Here is an 18,530-nt window from a genome sequence, read left to right on the forward strand (position 1 = left end):
CTGAGAATGGAACAAGTTTGGGCCGTTGTTCCACCCGCTACAGTTATTAGTGGGCTGGCCTTATTTTGGGAACAAGTTGGAACAAGGATATTTTGTTCCAACTTTTGGGCCATTTTTCCAAAATGCTCCACCACTGTTTAAAACAATACAGCCCATGCCAAACAAGTTCATGGCCTCAACAGTGTCCATTTGCACTGTAGGGAAGAGAATAGAACATGGTAGAACATCCTCCAAACAGGCCCTAAACATATATGCATAACAGAGCAGACTTGATTGCAACTCTCTCTCTCTAAGAATCTTAACAGTAATTTTCATGTAAAGTAGCAGCCGCCAAATGCATTAAGCAACAAAAATGATCAGGAAGTATCTGGGCAAGACCCCATTCTGGTGAGCGTGCGCAAATGAATTTTTCACTTAAATAACATTAATTTCACTCACAAGAACGGAGTCAGATTGTATACGCAGTTAACACTGAGCTATCTACTTGCACCATTACGACTAAAACCCAGGCAATGGATGTATATTAGGTAAAATTATCAAATTATATCATACAAATTGGAAGTTAAAACAAGATGAACACCACAATGCACATCTTGACTGCATAATTGATAACAATGAAACATCTATTAGAAAACAAGGCGGTTTTTTATCCCTCTACCAGGTTAACAGACAGCTCCAGCACCATCCTAGAGGCAACCCACTCACTTTCCTTCAACACAGAGAGATCCTCAGGACTTCATCATAGCACCTACCGTCAAAAAAACCATATATACAAATTAGTGAAATTTTGTAGAACCTAACTCTATTAAAATAGTAATATTTTTGTTTCTCTTTCATCGTAAATTCCATTACATATTAAACCCTGTGAGTTATAAGATCTTGAAGGATGCAGCAAACCCAAATACATCCATAGGATCCTGCTCAAAAGTTATTAAGATTTGATTCCCATTGTATTACTAAGACCAAGTTTACCTGGATGTTGCTAAATGCAGTTAGGCTACAAATGATCAAATCCAATTCATATAGCATCCAGGTATGTTGGTGTGGCATTTTTATACTTCCCTTGAAAGTACTCACTAACATTGGAGAAGTGTTCATAGCCTATTTCTGGTCCAGGCCTTGAAAACTTACTGGAGCGGAAGACAACCAGAGAGCAGTTTGTACAACTAAGAAAGGACTAAAGAGGGTCTTGGCAAGTTGGCAGTGAAAGACTAGAGGTCTGAAATAGGTGTACTATGCTAAGGCATTAGTGGGCTATTAGCAAAAAATAATCTTTGAGGTAATCTAGGCCATACTTAGTTGATATAAGACACAATTTCATAGAGTATCCATGTCCCATTAGATAGCTTATGCACAAGAAGGAATATATCTTAAAGTTGAGACCTATTGCTCAAAGCTTTATTGAAATCAAGATGGGTATGGTAACAATACCTTTCTTTGGTACACTCTCGTATCAAGCTGGCCCAATCATAGACAAATGAAGGGCCCAGATTGATGATCTCTGGTCTAATATGGACAAGGTTAATGTTTAACACAACGCAATTGAAATTAGAGCGGAGTATGAATTTTGGGGCTTACCAAATTTTATTTTTGCATACTGATTTTTAATTGAGTGTTGAATTTTCATGATTGCATCATTGCAAAGGAACTGGGATAATTATTTTGAACAAAGCATGGTGTGTTAATTATTCCCATTTGGTTTGTATAGGGTGTTGTATGCTACTCTTGATTTATGTACAATTCAGTGACAAGGTCGGATTGGTCAGTACATTCACCTGTCCACGCAGCTTCCGACACAGACATGCCTCTTCCAAATTTCCCAACCAAAAGAAAGTCAGGTACATAAAATTCTGTCAGACAGGTTATTTCATCATGTTATATGAGTTAGGAAGAAAGAGCACATACTAGCAATCAAAGTGATGAATTGAACCTCCGGCAATAATCATCTGGTGGAACCAGCTGGGGTTGATGACTCAACAAGATGAACTTCCTGAGGCAGGAGATTATATTTGATACCCAGCTCTTCGAAGATTTTCTTCAACTCTAAGACGAATTCAGATCTTCGATTGTTCTTCTCCCCAAATTCTTGAAAGTTCATTGTATGATTAAAAAAGATGACCATCTTTATCTTGTTCACATTCTCAATCTCCTTAACCACCACACTGTGGTTAGGATGCCAGTGTTGCGGATTTTTCTCCAAATACCTGACGATATAAAAGAATGAAAAAACAACAAGACTAACAGTAGCAAATACACCAATCTAGAGGGTAATTAATCAAAGTAAGTTGAGAATTTCTACATAACTCCCATGGACGATGTGAACAGAAGCAATGCAATTGAAATTTTCAACAAAACTCACGTGGACATTCGAACTCAACTCAATGCAATTGAAAAAAGCCTTGGTCTAACAAATTCAAATACATATTTACACTCTGTTCAGTTTGGTAGGCCACGTGCAAGGCCGGTGACACGTGAGGAAGGGTTTTAGAGAGCTTGATATACATTGTTGGGCTCATTCCTTAAAAGCTTATGTTTTTGTAGCAATGGAGAGTCTACAATGCTATCAGGACTCTAATTCTGGGAGGTCTTGGGTTCAAGTTTCTATCTTTACATTTGTTCTCTGGTTTGGTACTTGCACTTTGTTGGTTTTGATCTGTTTGTCTCGCTACATACACAACAAAATTGTAAGCGATGAAGGGTATATTACATTGTTGGACCAATTCACTAATAGCTAGAACTTTTGGGGCAATCAGTGTTCTAATATCTTGTGCCCCCCATTGGCACCTTTTTATATAATTTGACTTGACAAAAAGAATCACTTTTAAATCTTAAAAGTAGCACTTGAAAACACAAGAATTTTTAGCAAGGATGCATATAGGAGGAAAGGAAAGAAAGGAACAAAACATTTAATAGTGAATAACATCTTGAGCCCCCCTTTGGTACACCCCAAATTCACCTGGACTCACGGCACTATTGCACAGTAGCAATCCAAACAAAGGCCGTTGAAGGAAATTCTCTGAATCTGTAGCAAAACCTATGATATAATTCGCCCATGTAGGGGTCATGATGAAAGTCTACATATCACCATGGGGTCATTGTATTCTCCTTCAATAGAATATTTAAATTGCATGTTTTATGTGTTGATTGATAGAAACTCTTTATTGTTAAATACATCTTTGATTGAATTTCTATTATATGTTGACTGAGTTTCTTTTATGTGTTGATTGATAGAAATTCTTTATTGTTAAATAATATATTTGTTTGAATATCTATTATATGTTGATTAAGTTTCTTTTTATTATTACTTAGATCTGTAAAACAAATATTTGTGCTATCAAAATTCTTAATATATAGGTGAACTATAATACCTTATACATGTACAGATGTATCATAAATGTCCAGGAGAATTCCAACACAAGTTGAAGCTTCCATATTCTTAACACACAGGCCAGAAATACAAAGCTTTTTATCTTGAAGCAATCAAAATAATGAGTTCCTTGTAATTATACCACCAAGTAAAAAAGATGAAGAATAATGCTGAACTCAACTTACTTCTTTATTTTTTCTTTGAGAGCCCCGATCTTCTCCAGTGGTGTCATAAAATCAATAGAGAACTCTACATTATCACCCATATCTGGGCTTCTGTAGAAATTGCTGATAGGTTTGGTCGCCAAAACTGAATTTGGATAGTATATTTTTTCGTTATCATATCTCAAGAAGACTGTGGTCAAGATATTCATCTCCTCAACTATCATCTGTCAAATAACAATATGTTATATAAAGATACTATATATATATATATATATGTATACTTTTTTTGGTAATTAATAAAGTAATTCTTAAACAACCAAATAAAATGTAACCTGCAGTAGTTACCTGAACACCCTCAATGACACAACGATCACCAACATCAAATGGATGCATCACAAATACAAATATAATAGATTCGAATATAGTCTTGCAAGTGCTTCCAAACATAAAAGCTGCCGCCACAAACTGTGATGAGAGGAGCAGGAGTATTTTGGTATTTGCAATTTCTGTCAAAAGAAGCCACACAATAACCATCACAACAGTAAGGATCCCTGAGATAACTTTGTTCAATTGTTTTACGGCTGTTTTTGTATCACTTAAAGCATGTGCTAGTGCTTTTCGGCCGTTGTAAACCTTCACCTACAAAAATAACAAGGATATGAATGTTGAGAAATGACCTTTCATACGCAAACCATATGAATAAGCAGTAATTTATCAGCTACTCTTCCTATATTAAAATCCAGATCATTTTGAAACATATTAGTGCAAGTCAAATGCACTTAGGTTGCAATTGTCCCAAGTTCCTAACTATTATAGCTATTATGTGATAACTGATAAGATGTGGTGTTTATCTTATGCTACAGTACCAGTATCTTATGTGGGTTGACTCATATGTATAACAAACTTAAAATTCTCTTCTACTCTATTGTAAGTGCAAAATTTCGCTCAACCAATAATGATTAAGAAAAATAAAACAACTCACTCAATCAATAATAAAAATAAACAAGAACAATATATCTCGAAGCGTAGAATTGCTTAATCCCTTTATTGGAGGTCTAAGCCTCTATTTATATACAAAAGATTGTAAAATTATGGTAGGACTCCAATTCTTTACTAATAGAGTTGCTTGCTCTCCAATTCTTGCTCTCCAATTCTTTACTAATAGATTGTAAAGATTGTAAAAAGATAGCGTTGCTTGCTCTCCAATTCTTTCTATATAAACATTCTTTACTAATAGAGTTCTTTCCGTTGTCTAATTTTCCATACATAGAACTTGCCTTGTACAGAACTTCCTATCTCAGAATTTTCCTTCTACGGTAAATCCTTCAACTGATAGGACTTGTGCATTCTTGAATAACTGGGCTGAACATACTTTGATCTGGCTGGGCTTGAATAACGGACCGGATGTTAAATATTAACAAGTTGGGCCGATGACCTCTTGATTCGGCCTTGATGGAGGCTGGAGGACAAATAACAATGGTCTTGGGCTAAAAATACCCTCAATTTGGGCTTGAGCATGATGGGCCTTATATGTCCTTGGAGTGTAGATATGTGTAGTGATGACGTGTGCGCTTTTTATTGGAGGGAGTTTTTTTCCCTCCACACTTTGCCCCAAATTTCATTTTTAATTGAGTGACGGCTCCCATTAAAGAGGGAATTGAAACCGGTTTTTTACTTTGCTTCAGAAACGGTTCGAGGTCTTTCATTATTACTCCGTCATACAAGATTCTGCAAGAGTTACATTCGCCCTTGCTGCACTCCTGCGTTCTTCATTCCATCGCCTTGTCAGGTTAGTTTTTTTTCGCATCTTTCTCTTCAATCTTTCATTATGAGTACTTCATCTACTCCCGAATGTATAGACATTGGGGATTCTGAATCCACACCTTCAACTTCCCCCGTTCGCATTAGGGCTCCCCCTCCCAGGGTTTCTACAGATCGTCTTTCGTTGAATCAATTAGGTACTTCCCCCCTTCCAGCCAAGACATCCACCTCAGGCTCTGATAATGTTCTTACTCATGAAGAGAGGAAAGCAATCATCTCTATTCACCGCATCAAGTTCTCTATTGCTTCGGTAATGGAAGAATTTGATATTCCTGAGGGAGTAGAAATTGCAGAATATCCCGAGGGTGCCGATTTTACCTCCGGCGAGGGAATTGAAGAAAGTGAATTGCTTCTTTCGGTAGGGCATCTTAACGCCCTCCGGTTCCCTCTTCATCCCTTCTATCATTTAGTTTTCAACAAGTTAGGTCTTGCCCCCCTTCAGGTAAATCCTAATTTCTTTCGCATCCTTTCGGCACTGTTGGTGCGCCGGAAATTAGAGGCTCTGGATTTGACTTTTGCCGACCTTCTGCTTACTTACAATATATCTAAGCATGGGACCGAGCCTGGTCGCTTCTTTTTTACCTCTCCCCTTCATCAGAGGATATGCACGAACCTTCCTTCATCCGAAAAGAAGTGGAAAGAAAGGATGGTTATAGTTAAAGGAAAATGGTTCGTGCCCCAATCAATTACGCTCCCCATCCCGCGTAAGTTCGGGAAATTAGGTATAGAATACTTAACCTCCCTTCATACCAAGTGTTCTGGCTGTTTTCCTTGCCAAGTCTTAATGTTTCGCCGTACTTATGAGTTTCTTGGTGTTTTTTCAGCTACATTCCCATCCTCCGCAGCAAGGAACAGATTTTCTTTTCTTGAGGAACGAGTCTGGAGTGACCCCTCGCCTATCGAGGACCTGCTAACTTCTTCAAACCTCAAGGATATTGCCTCCAGTGCTGTTGGTGCAGACCTCATGGATCTGTCTCTACCATCTTTTGACAGTTTCCCTATGACTGAGGAGGAGATACGGAGGGCTGAGGCTTTAAAAAAGAAAACCGAAGATGCCCAACCCTTGGTCGTTATTAGATCTACTGAGGGTGAGGTGGAGGCTGAGGAACCACCAATGAAGAAATCTCGCCTCAACCCCCCATCCTCTGGCAAGGGCAAAGTCCCTTCTAAAAGCAGAGGGAAAAAGGCTGGAGAGGCCGAACCTGAAGATGAAGTCAGGGCATTTGTTCTGGCTGAGACTGGGGCTCCTTGGACTCCTTCCTTCACCAGGGCTGACAAGTCAGTCCTGCACTCAAGGGATTCTGTGATCACAGACCCTTCAGCTGCACTGGCGGTGGCTCGAGGGATGTGGCTCCCAAAGGACGAGGAAGCCATCAGCCAAATGGGGTTGGAACAACTACTCCCCTCTGCCCCGGTTCGGGCCATAGAGGTTCGCATTGCTCCTTCAGAATTATGTTACTCTTGCTTGCTTATGTTTCCATTTATGCTCATATTTGTTCCTCTGTTATACAGAGTCTATACCACACCATGGCCCTCTGCGCCACTGCTGAAGCCCAATCCCTCTCCATCAAGAAGCTGGAAAAGGATCTTGACAATGCAGAGAAGAGAGCCACCACTGCCTCTACCAATCTGAAAATAGCTTCTGAAGCCAAGGATGCGTATAAGAGGCAGTTGGCTGCCTCTGAGGCTAAGGTGGATTCTCTTCAGGCCGAAGTTCAACGCCTGACCGAGGCTCTTACTACTTGCTTCAAGGCGGGGAAGCAAATGCAGGGGCGCTACTCCTGTCTGGCACACCTGGCTAGTGCTAAAGCGTTCCGGTCTGGCTATAATCAGGGCTCAGGCCCTAGGACGATGGATCCGGACGCTTTTGACAAGCAGGTGGGGGTGCACTTCCCATATGATGAAGGGCCAGAGGCTTTGGAAGCTGAAATCCGCTTTGCCGAGATGGTGAAGGCGCACCTGAAGGGTACTCCTAGCTCTTCTGCCCCTGCGGCTTCAATTCCTCCTACCCCAAGTCCTACTGTAGTGGATGCTTTTGAATCTACTCCCTTCGATCCGAAGAGGAAGTAGAACCATGTATTTTGTTTTTATTGACAGTATGTTTGGGATAATGAATATAATTTTTTGTTTTAGGCTTTCAATACCTGATTTGTTTTTGCTGTATGCTTTCGATACTGTTCATATTTTTCTGACTGGTAATGTTTTTATGACAAACAAAACACATTGTCTTTATGCTTCGGATTTATGCTATCCGAGAAAAAGCAAGGATAGTGGGAAGAAGGAGATCCTTTTAACAGTTTAGTTGATATCTCAGGATGATTCATATGGACAATGATTTAACTGTTAAGTGAACTCTCCTTGCCTTTGACTTGCCTGCAGTAAACGTATACATACTCTTTCCTTCTCGTGTGTTCCTGATGTGGGGTGGATCATGATGAACTTATGATATATCCACATCCACAGGGTATTAAACACTTGGAGTCCGGAGGAAAGAGTTCTGATCCGGGCACCAGAGGTCTGAAGCGAATTATTCCTCGGCACCGAGTGTGGAGGAATATTGCTGAATAGGACACTTAGGGTCCGAAGCTGTCTCGGACACTTAGGATCCGAGGCGAATTAAACACTCCCTGGCGCGGAGCCGGAGGGGAGGTTTTGCCGAGCCGGACACTTAGGGTCCGAGGCGAGATTTTTACGGAGCCAGACACCTAGGGTCCGAGGCGAATGACCTACTCCCCGGCGCTGAGCTTGAGGGGAGGTTTAAATGAATTACTCCCCTGCGCTGAGCCAAAGGGGAGGTTTTACCGAGCCGAACACTTAAGGTCCGAGGCGAGATTTTTGCCGAGCCGAACACTTAGGGTCCGAAGCGAGATTTTTGCGGAGCCAGACACCTAGGGTCCGAGGCGAATGACCTACTCCCCGGCGCTAAGCCTAAGGGGAGGTTTAAATGAATTAGTCCCCAGCGCTGAGCCAGAGGGGAGGTTTTGCCGAGCCGGACACTCAAGGTCCGAGGCGAATGAACTACTCCACGACGCTGAGCCTGAGGGGAGGTTTAAATGAATTGCTCCCCGGCGCTGAGCCAGAGGGGAGGTTTTGCCGAGCCGGACACTCAAGGTCCGAGGCGAATGAACTACTCCCCGGCGCTGAGCCTGAGGGGAAGTTTGTTTATATTTTTTCTCAAACAACTTATCATGAGGCCGAGGATTCAAAAATGATAAGAGGCCAAGAAAGCGAGTAACAGTGGCTGTAAAGTTTCCTATTTGTTGACTTTGGAGACTTTCCTCCTCCACTGATACTCCCTTCTTGGCAACCAAATGTTGTAGACCACGCATATATGAACCGCATTTCTTTTCTATTTCTATCCGATGTGGGATATAGACTAAATTTTGTCAAAAAGGTCGGTGTAAGGAATGCCTCTGGTATCGAGCTTGACAGCCTTAAATACCAGTGGGCCCTCCTTACACCGTAATTAACTATTTGAATATTCCCATATATAACAGAATGTAGCACATACTTTTTTGTCGATGTGGGATGGAAAGTTTTAAGCATAGGCCATAACTCGTGTTTTTTTTTTTTTTTTTTTTTTCCTTAAAAATCATTGTGACGAATGCTTTTTAGCAGCTTGCTTCTAATTGCATAAAAATTACATAGTGCGACTTGGCATGCATAAAAATTGCCTAACGCGACGCATGCATAAAAGTTGATCATAGAGTAGTATGGCCCCCATTTTTATAGAAAGAAATAAATAGAGTAGAGTTGTACTGAATATAGAAGCAAAATAAAGAAAAGTTTGGCTGACTGTGGACATACTCAGCCTTATTTGTGAAGAATTTGCAGCAAAATTGACAAACTTAACTAATGGAAATACCTTTTAAGGTGTATTGCGTTCCAAGGACGCGCAATGGGACGTCCGCCAGCTTCGGCCAAACGATATGCTCCTTTCCCCACTACTTCGGTAACCCTGTAGGGTCCGGTCCAATTAGGTTCCAGTTTCTTTACATGAGCTGTCTCTTGCTTCAAAACCCAATCGCCTACCACAAAGCTCCTGAATCTGACGCGTTTGTTATAACTGTTACACACCTGCTGTTGGTATGCCGCGAGCCGAATTGCTGCTGCATCTCTCCTTTCGTCCACAAGATCAAGGCTATGTTCGAGTTGTTGCTCATTGTTCCCTTCCAGTACCAAGGATGTCCGAAGGGTTGGGATTATGGACTCGGTAGGAATGACAGCTTCGGATCCATATGCCATAGCAAATGGGCTTTCTCCCGTGGGTCGTCTTGGAGTGATTCGATAGGCCCAGAGCACTTAAGGGAGATTCTCGTACCATTTTGTCTTCAATTTCTCCAATTTTTTCTTTAAGCACCCAAATATCGTGCGATTAGTTATTTCAGCTTGCCCATTGCCTTGTGGATGACTAACTGCAGCCAATTTTTGCAGGATTCCATGTTCGCTAAAGAACTTTCTTGTACTTCTGTTATCGAGGTTCTTACCATTGTCCATTACGATGACTTTTGGTATCCCAAACCGGCAAATAATATTGCTCCAAATGAAATGCTTTACTTCTTCGTGGGTGACGCTAGAGAAGGCTTCAGCTTCCACCCACTTGGTGAAGTAATCCGTAGCCAGAAGCACATGCTCCTTTTTTTCCATGGTTTTGGGTAACGGTCCTACTACATCAATCCCCCATTGGGCGAACGGCCATGGATTAGCCATGGCGTGCAAACCTTCGGCAGGTTGATGCTTTATTGGACCATGGCACTGACACTTGTCACATCTTCTTGAGTATTCTTCGGCATTCCGAGCCAAGTATGGCCAAAAATAACCTTGGGTTAGAATTTTGTGTGCAAGGGATCTTCCTCCCGAGTGATTTCCACAATCTCCTTCATGAATTTGTTTTAGAATTGTGAGGGCCTCAGTAGGGGTTAAACACTTGAGATAAGGACCGGAGAATGACCTTCGGTACAACTGGTTATTGATGATTGAGTACTTAGCCGCGGTAAGCCTAAGCTTCCTTGCCTCAGCTTTTTGATTTGGGAGAACTCCCTCCTTGAGGTAGGCCTCGATTGGATCAATCCAGCATGGCTCGCGTGGAACTTCCGGGATCACCATCACCTCTTGCCGGGGATTAATGCTGGGTTCTTCGAGAACATCGATTGGAACAAGCCGAATCAACTCTTCGTCTGAAGATGATGCGGCTGCGGCCAATCGATCTGCTTCGGCATTTTCATCTCGTGGTACCTGATGGAATTCGATTTGATCGAACTCCCGGATAGCACTCTCTACAGCATCTTTGTATGACTTCATACGTTCCTCCTTGGGATAATAGTGCCCTGTCACTTGATTGATCACAAGCTGTGAGTCACTAAAAACTTTTAAACATCGTACCTGTAGCTGTTTAGCTAGCCGAAGTCCGGCAAGCAACGCCTCATACTCGGCCTCGTTATTAGTAGCTGGGAAATCTAGCAAAATTGACTGCTGCAGCTTGGTACCCTCGGGTGTTGTGATGTCAATCCCGGCCCATGCCCTTTTCTGGTTGAAAGAGCCATCAACCCGTAACTCCAAGTACGGCTCTTGAAGTGTCGGTTCCTCAGATTGATCTTCATACTCTAGTAGGAAATCCGCTACTGACTGCCCCTTGTGAGATACCTTCGGTGCATAGGTGATATCAAAAGAGCTAAGTTCAATAGCCCATTTTGTAATTCGACCAGACAAGTGTGGTTTAGCTAGGATAGCCCGTATAGGGTGATTTGTAAGTACCACTATGCTGTGAGATTCGAAGTAATGTCGAAGTTTCCTCTTACCATAAATTAACGCCAGGATTACCTTTTCCGTCTTGCTGTACCGTGTCTCGGCATCCGTCATCATTTGCTTGTGTAAAAGATTGAGTGCTGAACCTTGCCTCCTTCTTTGATCAACACTGCACTTGTTGCTACAGCTGATACTGCCAAGTACAGGATGAGAGTGTCTCCGGGCGTTGGAGCAGAAAGGATTGGGGGTTTTGTCATGTAGCTTTTCAATTGATTGAGAGCTTCCTGCTGCTGAGGTCCCCACATATCTTTGTTTTTGGATCGAATAGCATCAAAGAAAGGTTTATACTTATCAGATAATCGGGATATGAACCGACTGAGAGCCGCAATTCGGCCGGTTAGAACTTGCACTTCCCTGCGGGTTTTTGACTCTTGGTTCTGTATGAGTGCCTTTGCCTGAGCTGGGCTTACTTCTATTCCTCTTTTATTTACAATGTGCCCGAGGAACTGTCCTGACGAGACGACGAAGGAGCACTTGGTGGGATTCAGCTTCATATTGTACCTCTTGAGAGTATCAAAGACCTCCTGGAGGTGCTTCGGGTGGTCTTCTTTCCGTATACTTTTGACCACTATGTCATCGATATAGGCTTCAACTGTATTCCCCAGTAGATTATTGAAAATTTTATTGACAAGTCGCTGGTAGGTGGCTCCGGCATTCTTTAGACCAAAGGGCATCACTCTGTAGCAGTAAGTGCCCGTCTCTGTGATGAAAGCGGTTTTCTCCTCATCTTCAGGATTCATGGGAATCTGATTATAGCCGGAGTATACATCGAGAAATGTGAGCCTCTCATAACCTGTCGTAGCATCCACCATTTGATCAATCTTGGGCAGAGGGAAGCTATCTTTTGGGCAAGCTTTGTTAAGGTTGGTATACTCTACGCATACCCTCCATTTTCCATTCTTCTTTTGAACGACTACTACATTTGAGAGCCATTGTGGGTATTGCACCTCTCGAATGAATCCTGCTTGTAATAGTTTATTTACTTCCTCGACTATTATGCGATTCCGTTCAGGTGCGAACCGTCGGTGCCTCTGCTTGACTGGCCTGAATTCTGGGTTAACCCTCAAACTATGGCATGAAACCGTAGGATCGATCCCTACCATGTCCGAGTGATCCCAGGCAAAGACATCCGAATTGCACCGAATGACCCTGATCAATGCTTCCTTCTCTTCGGCTGTGCAAGATGAGCCAATGTAGGTGACCTTCTGAGGGTCTCCGAGGACTACCTCTATAGCTTCGAGGGACTCCTCGGTAGGTGCTTCAGCCTCGGCTTCTTCCTCTGCCTTGAGATACTTGGACAGAGGATACTGTAACTGCTATTTGATTGCATCTTTGGGATTCGCCTCTAACTGAGGTGATTTCGACGCCTTCTTTGCTTTATGTAGCGTTAGCATGTAACATTCTTTTACAGCCACCTGGTCTCCCCAGAGGTCGATGACCTCCCTGCCATCTGGGGATAAACACCTCATTATTTGATGAAGGGTAGAGGGGACTCCGTTCATACGATGGATCCAACCTCTCCCCATAATGAGGTCATAAGATGGATGAATCTCCGTCACGACAAAGTTCTCCTTCAGAGTCCTCTTTGCTGCAGTAACGGATAGATCGATCACCCCAAGCGGATTCACCTTAGTACCATCAAATCCCATTAGGGGGCTGGAAGTTGGCCTGATGGACGATGGTGAAACCCCCAACTGATCAAAAGCTGCTTTTGTAATGATGTTGGCGCTACTTCCCGGATTTATCAGCACCCTCCTGATCATATAATTCGCAACTAGGAGGCTAATGACCAAGGGGTCCTCATGCGGGCGCTGGACTCTAGACAGATCATTGTTACCGAATCCAATGTTGATGCTGCCTGGTGCAACCGTGTTTACCGAAGACAATCTTCGTAACTTATGAGCCTCTCTCAGCCTGGATCTGTACAACTCTTCAGACTCTTCATCATCCTCTGACCTTCCGTGTATGGCATGGATAACCTTTACCTGACCGCCCTCTACCCGTCGAGGGTTAACCTCCCGAGGTTTTACGTACTCCTTCGTGGCGAGATACTCCACCAACTCTCCTCTCGCTATCATGCTTTCTACCTGTCGCTGAAGGGACCTGCAATCATTGGTGGTATGCCCATAGTCTCTATAGTAGGCACAATGTTTGCTTTTGTCCCTCTGCTCCAAGGGTTGTTTCATGGGCTAAGGAGTTGCGAACCTCGTCTTATTCTCTTGGAATAGGCGCGCTAAGGTAGTACGGAGAGGGGTAAGCCTGTCCTCTGTCCTTCGCCTCTTCTCAGGCGCTTGGGTGACTTGTGTGGCGGTATGAGGAACCTTCTGCATCCTTGTGCTTGCAGCTTTCTTTCGAGACTTGTTTTCCACTGTGACGAGGGTAGCATGCTGTGCACAGTGGGCTACGTTTTCCTCCAACCGAATGTAGATTTGTGCCCTAGCGTTCAAAGTCTGCATATCCGGGGGGGAATATTTGATCAAGGATGTGTGAAACTTGATTCCCTGGATCATTGCCAACTTAAATGTTTCGATTGCCGTGGCAGGGTGGCAATATGCTATCTTCGAGGCCTCCATGTTAAACCTGGATAAGAAATCTTGCAGAGTTTCTCCCTTCCTTTGCCTTATGGTGAAAAGGCTGGCAATACTTTTCTTCTGCTTCTTATTTCCGCAATACTGGGCTAAGAACATAGTGCACAAGGTCTCATAATCAGGGATAGACTTATGTGGCCTATTCCTGAACCATTCTAACGCTGCTCCGGTTAAACTGGTAGGAAAAACCTTACACATCCACGGATCGTTATAATCGTCCAGTGCCATCTTTTGCGCATAATGATCGAAATGCCGAGAGGGGTCTCCTGCCCCATCGAACTGGGTGAAGGATGGCATAGTGAACTTCTTTGGTCTCTCCACAAGGTACACATCGTCAGTAAAAGGGGTCTTGACCAAGGAGTTCTTGTGCTCTCTAGCCATCTCGGCTGGTGTCTGAACTCTTAATAGCTTCTTTTCGTTGAAAGCATCTTGTACGCGTGCGCCATCTAGAACGCCATTGGACCATACCGTAAGCCTATGGCTGGACTCGGCCTGTTCGTCCTGTGTGCGACACGGGAGATTATCCAAAGCAACCGCCTCGGACCTCGTCCCTTGCTTTTGCTGAACCTCATTAGGTCGAGCCCCGTTGGGTGGTGTCCCGTTGGCCGGAGGCTTGTGAACTGGAGGTAAATTTTGGGTGGGGGGTGGTGCTACAGCATCGCCTGGTGGTGGTTATGGCGTTAGCCTGGCCATTGCCGTGTGCAGCGTATGAGTCTGCTGCTGAAGCGCAACTATCTGGGCGACACTCATATCGTTTGCTTGCCGGAGTGTCTCAAATTGGTGCAAGAACTCCTCTCGCATCTTTTGCATCAATTCTATCTGTTGATTCATTGCTGACTCTCCGTTTGACGTTCCAGATACGACTAAGGATTTGATTTGAAGAACAAGTAGGAGTATATTTTTATACGATTCCCACAGACGGCGCCAAAGTGTAGGTGCAAAATTTCGCTCAACCAATAATGATTAAGAAAAATAAAACAACTCACTCAATCAATAGTAAAAATAAACAAGAACAATATATCTCAAAGCGTAGAATTGCTTGATCCCTTTATTGGAGGTCTAAGCCTCTATTTATATACAAAAGATTGTAAAATTATGGTAGGACTCGCGTTGCTTGCCCTCTAATTCTTTCTATATAAACATTCTTTACTAATAGAGTTCTTTCCGTTGTCTAATTTTCCATACATAGAACTTGCCTTGTACAGAATTTCCTATCTCAGAATTTTCCTTCTACGGTAAATCCTTCAACTGATAGGACTTGTGCATTCTTGAATAACTGGACTGAACATACTTTGATCTGGCTGGGCTTGAGTAACGGACCGGATGTTAAATATTAACAAGTTGAGCCGATGACCTCTTGATTCGGCCTTGATGGAGGCTGGAGGACAAATAACAATGGTCTTGGGCTAAAAATACCCTCAATTTGGGCTTGAGTATGATGGGCCTTATATGTCTTTGGAGTGTAAATATGTGTAGTGATGACGTGTGCGCTTTTTATTAGAAGGAGTTTTTTTCCCTCCACATCTATGGTTGCCAAAAAGACAGTGGGAAAGAAAAGTAAATCAGGAATTGTACAACAATAATTCAAGCTGCAAATAAAAGTAATTTTTTTATCCTACTTCTTCCCCTGGCTCTTCGCTAACAGGACAAATCAATACAAGATTATCTATATATTTTACGAATCAGTTCCATAGTTATTTCTCAATCTAAGAGCATCAAATAAGGTGTACCTAAGAGATCAAATATGAGTTAGGAATTGCAATTTAAAGTGGCATTAAACAACTATCCCAAATCCCATTTGAGGGAGAAAAAATATTCTTACCACCCAGTCTGTCAAGGCTTTTCTGTCAATTTGTCCAGTATCTGGACCTGCCATAAGTGGAAACACAATATCCACCTCCTCCTTCATCATGAATCTACTGAGGTCGATCTCATCAATGTACCTGTGCATAAAGATATGATGTTCAGAGGAAGACTGAAGAGAATGGAGTGAAGAAAAAGCATCAGGACATAGACAATTATCTTTGGAAGGTAGTTTTTCTCACTTGCTACCAGGTTGAGCAACATTCCTGAAAATGTGATAGGCAGCTGCAATGGCTTCCATTTCGTTAGTAATTTCCTTATCTGCCTGTTCACCCTCTCCATCATAAACACTTTCATCGAGTGCATTGGAAATAGTAGACAGCCCTGAAGTCGATATCACATCAACCAACTGCTTCATGGTCCAAGCAGAAACTTTTTCTTGCTTCATCTTATGAAGCTTATTTATATCAATAACCTCCTTCTCCTTCTCCTTCTTCCCATCCTTTCCGTCCTTTGTTCTTCGGAAACTCAAGCGACCAGTGCTGTTTGTCCTCCCTAACATTTCAGCTGACTCCATAACTGGAGGTCCTGAAAGGGTCTGGAGAATATACTGATGGAAAATTGACGTTTGAATCCTATCAAAGAATGTATTGACATGGAAAGATGATGCCAAAACCTTAAGTAGAAAAGTCTTAATAACCCACAAAAATGTACCAATGAGCAAAGAGACGATGGTCCAAGTAACATAATCTAAAATTTTATTGCCAATGTCTGACCGCTCGACACTATGTCTGAACAACAAAACCCAAGTAACAAGAACCAGACACAACCAAATACAGACCTGAACACTCTTCTTCAACCCATGAACGAAATACATCACCTTCTTTTTGAACAAAAAGTTCAGTTCAATCAAGAAAACGAGAACACGGATAAACCATTTAGTAACCAACATGCCAGAAAAGGTCACCATTACAAGCACACACCATTTCCAAATCCGCAAACCCGAAATATTAGTGTGTTGCATTTTGTAGACAGTCAAGCTAGCTACCAAAGTACCCAAAATGCAAAAGAAAAAGACCCATTCAACTAACACCTTCATCTTCACTCTCCTATACTTCAACCTATTTTTAGTACTCACTTTCTTATAGATCTCTTCTTCCTCATCCAGTCCTCGCACACCTCCAGGTGATGCCATCAATGGAGTTTTCGGAGTAACTGATACTGTCCTAAGAGTCTCCTTAAGAGTAGTAGTAGTAGGGGATGCCGATTTGTTATTAGGTGATGCCCGATTAGATAAATTTCTATGAGGTGAAGTTCCACTCCGGTCAAATTGTTCTTGCAGAGATGAACCATTTTCTTCAAACATATTTGAATCAAGAATTACAGATTGTTCACCAAATCTTGACTTGGGTTTGTTGGAATACACTCTCGCGAGCGATTTTCGACGAGTTAGGGTTTCATTGGTGGGGATTTTCGGAGCCTTTTTGGGGCTTGGACTGAACCGAGCAATCTCAGGCGAAGGACAGCTCAGTGGTGCCGCCGATTTCGCGAGTCCCGGACTCGAATCTGCAGATGCCATTTTAGGTGAATCCATAGTATTTCGAGCTTTTGAATCTTCCCCGGATATTTGCACAACCACTTCACCTGCAGTTGTTTTCTTATCGTCCATCGTGCCGTCACAAGAACCTCTTCGGCATAAATCAAAATCCTAGCACATAAAACACAAATCAAATCTGTATTTTCAAGACCTTTAAATCTATTCACAAAATAAAGACCAACATGAACCAGATGACAGCAATAAAATCTGCACTTTCCAAATTTTCCGAGAAAGCCACTTTTCTCGGAAAATAGTCATCGTGGAAAAAATCCTAAAAGGAAACTGATTGTTTACTAAACGGTCTAAACCAGAACCCTTTCTTAACTAGTATTTTACTAAAAGCTGTCCAGTGGTGTATATGCAACACAAACACATTATATATACACATATAGACACACGTAAAGAATATATACTGTTGTACGACTATTTTAGCTCCAAAAAAAAAAATTGAAATCGAAATCTCTGGTAATATTTTGTTTAAAGGAAAGTAGTTTAGCGCCAAAAAGTAAATATTCACATATATGTAAACAAACAGCGACGGAGTTCAAGTTTATTACCGGAAATGGAGTCGCCAGTGACCGTAAAACTAAGGAATCTCAAGGACATGTACGGAAAGCGAAATGGTCAACTGACAGTCACGGTAGGTAGAGTGATATAAATTTAAGTGTTTTGGAGGAAGGAAAAGGTCGATTTCAAAATCAACAACTTCGAGAAATGTTTAGGGCTTAGATCACATATATATACACACAGGAACACGTTCTCGAGAGTGAGGGTGGTAGTGGCCGTAGTGGCTGTGGAGAAACACAGAGAATTGTCAGATATGTATGAATGAAGCACGTGCTTGGTTTTAAAATCGGTGAATGGTGAGAATGAAGACGACAAACAAATTTGATGCTATTATTTTTGGCTGACGAAAAACCATATGCCATGGGCTTCATGCCAAAAATGAACGAGGGGCAATAGTGAAAAGTGATGGTTGAATAAGCGTGGAAATATCGATTTCCAAATAGAGACTAGAGAGTAGTGTGTGAACCACTTGTGTGGACATAAATTTGGGCCCTTTTATTTGGGCTGTGGAAATCTTTTATAATCCGTACTTTTTACTTTAAAAAATATTTCTTTGGGTCCCAATGTCCATAAAAGATGAACTGTTTTGCACATTTTTGTATTGCATTGTTTTCCATTATCAATTCTTTATGGCGTTACGTAAACCATATTCCTCCATTTCATAATACATCTCTGTTTAGAGTATGCTTGATACGATGGTAATATTAATTATTTATTGTGTTTAGTTAATTATGAAAAAAATAAATAATAGTGTTTAGAAAATATAGTAAAAGAAAAATTATTTTAGTAAATTTACAATCATATTTTTTTTCATAAAT

At 41.9% G+C, this 18,530-nt stretch overlaps 1 protein-coding gene across 2 annotated transcripts; it reads right to left on the bottom strand.

Moving 5' to 3' along the window:
- Positions 1-492: 492 nt before the first annotated feature.
- Positions 493-18,093, bottom strand: LOC132282623 (mechanosensitive ion channel protein 10-like). 2 transcript variants are annotated; one of them, XR_009471804.1, is made up of 8 exons: positions 17,703-18,093; positions 15,791-17,256; positions 15,568-15,688; positions 3,877-4,170; positions 3,553-3,755; positions 1,906-2,204; positions 1,776-1,807; positions 493-748 (listed from the first exon to the last, which is right to left on the bottom strand). XR_009471804.1 is itself a non-coding variant. In XM_059784362.1 (7 exons), exons 2-6 carry the CDS (start codon positions 17,215-17,217, stop codon positions 1,943-1,945), a joined length of 2,307 nt encoding a protein of 768 aa, XP_059640345.1. In that variant the 5' UTR covers positions 17,218-17,256; positions 17,703-18,092; the 3' UTR covers positions 493-748; positions 1,906-1,942. The 2 variants fall into 2 exon arrangements, 1 of the variants encoding a protein (XP_059640345.1); XM_059784362.1 differs by lacking the exon at positions 1,776-1,807 and having other exon boundaries at positions 17,703-18,092.
- Positions 18,094-18,530: the final 437 nt, after the last annotated feature.

This window comes from Cornus florida, unplaced genomic scaffold, assembly GCF_030987335.1.
Source record: "Cornus florida cultivar Cherokee Brave unplaced genomic scaffold, ASM3098733v1 CherokeeBrave_3.0.0_Hap2_Chr11, whole genome shotgun sequence".
Classification (NCBI taxonomy): domain Eukaryota; kingdom Viridiplantae; phylum Streptophyta; class Magnoliopsida; order Cornales; family Cornaceae; genus Cornus; species Cornus florida.